Source organism: Pterocles gutturalis, unplaced genomic scaffold, assembly GCF_000699245.1.
Source record: "Pterocles gutturalis isolate BGI_N339 unplaced genomic scaffold, ASM69924v1 scaffold30904, whole genome shotgun sequence".
Classification (NCBI taxonomy): domain Eukaryota; kingdom Metazoa; phylum Chordata; class Aves; order Pterocliformes; family Pteroclidae; genus Pterocles; species Pterocles gutturalis.
The window spans coordinates 1,065-9,154 of NW_010136724.1; the positions used below are offsets into that span (position 1 = coordinate 1,065).

At 41.6% G+C, this 8,090-nt stretch overlaps 1 protein-coding gene across 2 annotated transcripts; it reads left to right on the forward strand.

Annotated features, from left to right (window-relative positions):
* Positions 1 to 1,311: 1,311 nt before the first annotated feature.
* Positions 1,312 to 7,345, forward strand: LOC104459575 (chromosome unknown open reading frame, human C17orf62). 2 transcript variants are annotated; one of them, XM_010082412.1, is made up of 6 exons: positions 1,312 to 1,441; positions 2,598 to 2,639; positions 3,914 to 3,987; positions 4,984 to 5,080; positions 6,331 to 6,475; positions 7,046 to 7,345. In XM_010082412.1, exons 1-6 carry the CDS (start codon positions 1,357 to 1,359, stop codon positions 7,176 to 7,178), a joined length of 576 nt encoding a protein of 191 aa, XP_010080714.1. In that variant the 5' UTR covers positions 1,312 to 1,356; the 3' UTR covers positions 7,179 to 7,345. The 2 variants fall into 2 exon arrangements, with proteins under 2 accessions (XP_010080714.1, XP_010080715.1); XM_010082413.1 differs by lacking the exon at positions 2,598 to 2,639 and having other exon boundaries at positions 1,357 to 1,441.
* Positions 7,346 to 8,090: the final 745 nt, after the last annotated feature.

The window sequence follows — 8,090 nt, forward strand, 5'->3', positions numbered from 1 at the left end:
TTAAGTACCAAGTCAATAGAGGGAATTGGTGTTCATTGTCCTCAACACTAAATGAGCTGTTTGATGCTGCTGCAGTCCCCAGAAAGCTTCACTGATATTGAGCTTCATCACACCAGTCAGAAAAGTAGCTCTTCTCCTTAGAAATCCCTTTTGGGGAACTCTGCTTAAAACCTCCTACCCTCAGTGGTGTCAGGGTTGTAACACAAAAGAGCAAGCCAGAAGATATCCTTGATGAAGGCCAGCTGTACCCGGCTAAGAGCGTGACAGTGTTTAGCACATGCTTTCATTTACCACTTACTTTTACTGGCTTGTGGTCTTTATAACATGCATCTCTGCCAGTTTGTGCAAGAGAAGCAGCAAGCAGCCTGTCCTTTCTCTGGTGACAATTCTGGAAGATCAGCTGGGTCCTTGTATGCCTCTAGTATTTTGTACAGGTCAGTCGTTGTGCTTGTGCCGACAGTATTGGGGTAGGATTGGTTTTTGCACTGGAGCTCACAGTCATGCCAGAAGTCAAAGAATTTTATGCTGTAAATCGTAAAAACTTGCTGAAAATTCTGCCCAGCTCTTAGTGTTTTTAATTAGTACTTCTCTTTTTAATCTGTACTGCTACTTTCCATGTAGGTTGAAGGAATGGCCTTGTTGGGGAGAGAGAGACATACTCGTTGGAAACTCCTGGTTTTATTCTTGAGTTTCTTGTTGGGGAGAGACAGACATACTTGTTGGAAACTCCTGGTTTTATTCTTGAGTTGGCTTGAAAGATGGGAGTGCCATGTGTGGCCTTACAGGACACTGGCACTTCTGGGCTCAGGCTGTAACCCTTGCTGGTCTCTGTGTGGCCACTGGCACTGCTGGGCTCAGGCTGTAACCCTTGCTGGTCTGTTCTTGGGGATGAGAGACCCAACATCTGTTGCAGAAGGCTGCAGTGTCCTGCTTCAGCTTTGCAGTTGGCAGGGGAAATGCTGTCAAAGAGCTTTCTATTGCTCTTGCTGTTTTATTTGTTTAAAGTGATGCATGAATTAGTACCAATGTTGTTCCAGGTTCTTGTTTTTCACATTTTCTCCTGGAATCTGGTTGTGATACAAAGGAAGAGACTTTTATCCCCAAGTTTCTCGGAGAGTCCACGTGTCAGTTTTTCCTTGCAGTTTTAAGTGTGCATATTGCTCTTCCTGTCAGAAAAGAACAGTGCTCCTACCCTGGACATCTTTTATTGTCCAGACTGAGACTTGACAAGTCTTGACAAATGCTAGGAAGGGAAATTGGTGGAGTCAGCAATGATTTTAAATTTTTACTCATCTTTTTTTTTTGTCTAGTAAAGTTTAATGAGTCAGACTGGGCTGTCGGGAGTTTCTTCTGAAGATGTACATGTTGGTTGAAAACCGCACAAGTTCCTATCTTCATCTGAAGAGGTCACCTGGCATCCGATCTTGGTCCCTCTTTGTTGGTAAGACCATAATATTCTGTAGTTTACTTCAGAGCTTGCTTTAAGGAAAAGGGGGTCACAGAATAAATTCCGGAAAGAGTCTCTAACAAGAGATGCCTGTCTTTCGGGCATTTTTCTTTCAAGAAGAGAAATTGTCATGCTTTGAACTTCTCCTTTAGCGTAGCCTCCTCAGGGTGGCGGTTTCACTGTGAGGCTGATTGTCTTTCAGCCTCATCTGCAGAACCTCAGAGGCTCATTGACAGAATTTTACAGGAGTCCTGAAAGGTCAAGAAAAGCAAATCTGTTATATGCCATATAGCAATATAAATGTGAAGCTTCTGAAGAGCATGCGTGCTTACACTGAAAAACATCTCACTTTTCAGAAACAGAAAAATCTGCAGTGGAGTGATGCTGGGGTTAGATCTTGGGTGCAGTTGACAGTGAACTCTAACAGCACGGTGTGGATGAAATAGGAAGTCATACAGGATGTTCCGAAAGGCATCTGTTGTTAAACACTACTGAATATGCGGAAGAAAAATGGGGTGGCACTGCTTGGGACCACACTGGGAGAGCTGGTGGGGAAAATGAGGCATATCCTGCTTTCCAGCTGAGTAGGTCCCACTGCAGTAACACTTCAATGTGGTTGCTTTCGGTGATGCCATCTTGTCAAACTCACCGAGACGAGGTCTTTGGGGTTGCTGTGGTGCTCTGGGTGTGAGGTGCTTTGCCACTGCTTCCCCCTCAGTGGGAGAAAAGACCTGCCAGCTTCTGACACAACTTCATTGCACATGTTTTCTTTTGGCTCCACAGAGCACTCGGAGGGGAAAAATATCTGCTGTAGTGTGTGTCAGCATGCTCTAAGCTGTACCGCACTGGAGAGGAAGTGTGGTGTAATGGTTAGATTGAGAGTCCCTCTGAAGTTCTGCTCCCAATGCTGTCACAACCTGTTATTTCTGACCCCAGTGCTTGTCTCTTTAGTGTCTTTGCAGAGTTGGGGGGGTTTATACTCAGTTCAGAGAAAAATAACTGAGTCTTTCATGTAATGATCAATGTTGCAATCACATTTGTCCCTTTTTTGAAAAGTGATAGACCTGTGAATATTCATATGTTTTTCATCAGGGAATTTCAGATCATTGGAGCTGCTTGTTTGTCCTAATGCTCTTCTCTCTCCTCCTAGGAATAGCCTCCATAGGTTTGGCTGCTGCCTATTATAGTGCAGGTAATGGCCTATCATTCTTTTGAAGAATTGTTTCTTCCCTGTTGATCTGTTTTTCATGCTGATGACTCCTCTCTGCAGCTTCTGTCTGGCCTTACGAAGGCAGTATAGGTGTCTATCGCACTTTGTGGCGTGAGTATTAAAACCCAGTAAGAATTGCCTGGGTATGGCTTACCATTCTTTACTGCTCTATTTCTTACTCAGCCTCCCTTTCCATTTGCAGGAGTATTTTTAATAAATTAGTACTCTGTGGCATTTTGTACTTTCAGTGTGTTTTATGAAAGTGATTAGCGGGTCCTCACAGCTCTCCTGGGCAGACACGCAATGATTGCTTGCCACCATAATGAAATTATTTCCTTGCCCTTGGTGGAAGAGCTGTCTTTCTCCGGAAACTCTTAATTCATCACTGGCAGAGATTGCTCATAAAAACACTTTCAGAGAACAGCCAGCTACTGCTTCCTGCCTGCTCTGCAGCAGAGCAGATGGCACCAGATGCCAGGTATCCTTCCGTCTATGGGATGTATACTGCAGCTTGTCCTGGGATTCTCTTGCTGCATTGTGTTAACATCAGATTTTTAAACTTAATAGCGTGTAGGAATATACTTCTGATATAATCAGTGTATTTTTATTTTCAGAACAAAGTGAAAGCTGCTTGAGACACCAGCCATATCAGCCTTTTTTTTTTTCTTAAGACATTGCAGCAAGGTTTTCTGAAACAATATTGAGCATAGCTCTGCTCTGCTTTCAGTAAACCCTGTGCAAGCAAATTGCCTAGGCTGCTATATGTAAACATTTCCAGGACATAAAATGCAAATGTTTGTTTGTCAAGAGGGCTGACTGATTCCTTTTATGAAGAAACATGTTTGCTTCAGAGAATTTCTGTTGTCCCTCACCCTTGTGCTCTGCAGCACAAATACTTGGCGGTTGAGAGCAGGTTGAGTTTTGTGGATGCCTTTTTAGATGCCTTTGCTTTTAGGGAAGAGAAAGATGTGCAGTGATGTTACAGCCTTGCCAATAACACATATGCTTATAATTCTGCATGGTTTGGAGCCCAGTGTAGATGGGGTCTGAAAAATATGTGAAGAGTTGCTGTATTTTTATCTTGGGAGAGAGCTGTAAAATAGCTTCCACTACAATTCAAGGCAAAACTGTTGCATCAGAGAAACTTTTTCCTGTTGTTGCCTTTAAAGGGAACATGTTGCTTTTAAAAGTAACTGTTTGAGTACCAAAGAAGGAAAAAACCCACTAAATTTGTGCATTTTTTTGGTATTGTTCAGACAGCTTGGCATGGAAGCTTTTCTATATGGCTGGGTGTTTCTTTGTGGCAGTGCAGAATCTGGAGCAGTGGGAGGTAAGATGCTGAACTCGGGAAATGAGGTCGTGCTCGTTGAGGAACAGTTGGCAGATGGTGATTTCAGCAGCCCCATGTGCTTGCTCACTCCAAACAGACAAGCTTTGCTTTTGGTTTTGAGGAAACCCTTTGGGTTTGCTATGTTAGGTCTAGAATTAGGGCAATAATCCTCTCACTATGCAAACATGAAAAGTGAAGCTAAATGTGTTTAAGGGGAGACTTGCCCCAAACTGTTTTGTTGCCTTTTCTTCCTCTTGTATAAAACAGGGAGAAAGAATAGCACATTGAGCTGCTACAGTATGATTTTGTATTTACTGTTCCAGCTAATGACAATAGTTAGGGTAGCTCTGACCTTCTGGGCTACTCAGCCATTTTCCACCAGGAAAAGTGGAGTGTTTGACTTCGGTTTATAATCTTGCAGATGTTGATTTATTGGGAGTTAAACTGAGCAATAACCCATTTTATAGGCTTGTTGCCTTACTGGCCTGAGTTGTTACTAGAATAAGCAACCCACACATATGAGACGTCCTCTTTTCATTGACTCCTGGTGATATTTTAGATCTAGTGTAAGCCTGGCCCATGTAGCACAACACTGGAATTTGTGTGGAGTTTCAGTGACTCTGTTAGTGAACAGTGTCACTAGAACTTATGTTCACTGTATGCTTATACTGTAGGACAAATGCATACACCAGAAGTGAAAATCGCAAAAGTTCCAAGTTAGTGTTCAATTTTGATTCTGGGTAAAGTTTTTGTTACATAAGGAATGTGGAAGAGGGGTTCTAGGAGTAACATGGGGGATATGGTCGAGTCTCTGTTAAAGCCAAGAGCAAGACTGTGATTTTTGCAGTCTTATAATAGAGGAATGTCTCTAAAATAGCTATATTTTCCTGTGTTACCAAGATTTTTTTTCCATGTAACTATTTTTATTTTACTTTGATGCATAGCTACTGATTGTGTTTTTAAGAAAATCTTGATTTTTCATTTTCAATTTTACAGGAAGCTGTATTTGATAAGAGCAAGGGAACAGTCTGCCTAAAGACATTCAGTCTTTACAAGAAAATACTGACCTTCTCAAAAGGAGGCAATGAACAAGGTGAGAAAGCAGCATCTGTGGTAGCAAATGTGGTAGGCAGACAGAAGTGCAAACATGCCCATTTAGTAAGCTTCTCTGGAGTTCTGTACTCAAATCAGTCACACCTGTTTCCAGATCTGTTTTGTTCCCAAGCAGCAGATGTACTAATCTGCCTCTCAGGACCCAAATGCTTTTTTCAGGTTGGGGTGCTGAATGCATCTTGTTATTTTAATCCAAGGTAACTAGGCTTACACATTGCTTTCCACAATAGTCTTAGCCATTCCTTTGGGATGTTAATGTGCAGGTTTGTATTTCCCTGGCCTAGCCTGCTTGGTAGGTGGGACTGCTGAAAAACTTAGATTTTTGGATCCAGGAGTTTACATTTCTATATTCCAATCTGGTTTTGGTAGCAGGCAAATCTTTAGATATCATATGCGAGCAGGCATGTTATATCTTGTAGATATATAATATGCATTTAAGACAGCATATTCAGTAGGCTCAGCTTGATGCAATCTTTTTTTTTTTTTGAGCTTCCTGTTGAAGGAACAGAAGTTGAAGTATATATAGTATGTGACTTGGTTGAGTCATGGTGAGACAAGAGCTCCATTGCAAACTTAAGTAGGATCCTCTTCAGTGTTAGATTTTTTTAAATTCTCCTTTCTAGTCTAAATCAACCCAACTCTCAATATGCTTAGAAAACTTGACAAAATTTGGAATGTCCTTAAGCTGTATTGTTTTTTGGAAATGGAAGATAAGAGATGTGCAGAGAAGGATGTTGAATGTTTCTGAACTCTTCTTTAGTGTATGTTCATGTGCTGGGGAGCTGAGAACGTCTCTTCCCGAGAGTTGATTTGGTAATAAGTTTCAAGTACTGTTAATAATGTGGGGATGCAGAGATCAGCAGGTGCTCTGAACAGTATTTGTTCAGCCTTAGTAAACTTAACACCAGTTCACCTACTCTGTACAGAAAAACAGTTAAAACTGTCATTAAAGTGAGAATCATAAGCCATAAACTAGTGGTCTCCAGTTCCTGGGAGGCAGTAGATCTTGTTCTTCAGGGCCTCTACCAGCTGATATGTGCTGCAGTCTCTCCTTGTTTGTTTTGCCTGAATATCTCAGCAGTTGTTCAGTGTTGCAGCACTGCCCCAGTTCTATGGGATTGGAGCAATAGTACTTCAGAGCACAGAGTCGCGGTCACGCAGGTCATGAGTAGCAGTGCTGAGAGTTTCCTGTAATGCTAACACCCCTTTATTTTCCACCTCTGTTTACAGTAGTGGCTCTACTGAATGAGATCCGAGATGTGAACGTGGAAGAGGAGACTGTGCGATATTTTGGGAAGGGTTACCTGGTGGTGCTGCGATTTGTCACTGGATTTTCACACCCGCTGACTCAGAGTGCAGTACTGGGCTGCAGAAGGTGCAGTGTGGACTTTTCTTAATGGGAATATGTAAGGTGGGAGATACCAGTGACCTGGGTCAGGAACTGCCAGCTGCTGAGAATCAGCTCCATTTTCATACTTGCTGATATGACCTTGTGTTTTGCAGTTTAACTTTTTTAAACCCTTTAATGCTTTCAGTTGTAGACATTTGGGTAGCACTGTTCCCCATCAGGAGACTGATCATATTTAGATAACTAAGATGTCTTTAGTGCATGTCTGCTGTAGGTACCTTCACTAGCTCAGCTGTGCAGTGGCAGAGGGGATTAATTCTATTTTGCAAACATTCTGTGTATTTATCAGTTAACAGGATTTATTTTAAGCATTGATGATAAGGAATCTTGCAGCAGGGACTGTGGGAAAAGGATCAGTGGAATGTGGAAGGTAATGACTTGGCTCAATATGGCTTCACTAGTGGGATGCTGTCAGTCGTTCTCTGTGCCATACACTGACTGGTCCATCAAACAGTCATTCTCAAGAACTGGTGTTCCTATTCTTATCAACACCACCACAATTCCACTAACTCTTACATTGTTTTTTCCTTTCCACAGTGATGTGGAAGCAATTGCCAAACTCATCACTAGTTTTCTGGAACTGGACAGAGTAGAGAGCCAACAAGATCTCTCTCAGAGCAGTGAAACAGAGGCTAGTGATGCTGATGAACCACAGGATAAATTTGAATAGTCAACATGAGCTGAAGAAATCAGAGGCTTCCAAGCATCTGGAAAATACTTTCCTTCGGAAAAAGCCCTCACAATTTTGACCTGGGCATTTCTCTACACGTGCATTTACAATAGGAGGAATCTGTCTTAGGGCACCTTTTGTTAGTGCTAAACTGCTTCAAGATCAGTGCTCACAGTATTGCTGTTGTAGACTCCAAAGCAAATTCCTTTTTGCTCCTTTGGCTTAGTTTGTGCATGTGGACATTGCTGGCTTTTGAACTTTGTCAGCTCAAACTTCTCTAGGAATAGTTATTTATTAATGAATTGATTTGAAATCATTTATTGCTTTCCCACTAATGAAGTGGAGACACAGGTGTAAACTTCCACTTACTGCAAACATCTGCTGTAGGTACAGTGTATGAAATCTAGAAGAGCTGAAGTTGTAACACAATGCTTTTGAGGTTTTTATTGAATTACTAGTGACTGAATATATTGCTAAGTTGGTTTTAAGCAGCTTAATGTGTACAATTAGGTGATGCAGGATAGTGGCACTTTTATATTCTTGACTACTGACTTGCTATTAGATACTGGTAGAAATTAATGTTTGAGTGACTGTCCTGGAATTGGAAACATCAGGCTCATCTTGTTACACTGTCTGACTTCCTTTGGACTTGCAAAGTAGCCATAAATAGTAAACAAAAATGATCATGTTGATGATTCAGTATCTTTGGGATATTCTAGCTTAATCCTGTTCTGCTTAATTTCTGGGCATAGACTACCCCAAGACAGAATAACCTTTTTGTAGACCTCAACATTTACTATTTTAACTGTGTATTTAGAAAGGAAGAAGAGCACATGGGTTAGTTTAGATAGGGGAAAGGCTACATGTCAAACAACATGGCAGCCTAGATTTGTTTAGTATTTCCTCACTTGA

Excerpts from the sequence above, each read along its gene's own strand:
- LOC104459575 (XM_010082412.1), top strand. The coding sequence starts at position 1,357 with ATGTACATGTTGGTTGAAAACCGCACAAGTTCCTATCTTCATCTGAAG. Across the intron at positions 3,988-4,983 it reads AGAATCTGGAGCAGTGGGAG|GAAGCTGTATTTGATAAGAG; the intron begins GTAAGATGCTGA and ends TCAATTTTACAG. Across the intron at positions 6,476-7,045 it reads GCAGTACTGGGCTGCAGAAG|TGATGTGGAAGCAATTGCCA; the intron begins GTGCAGTGTGGA and ends TCCTTTCCACAG.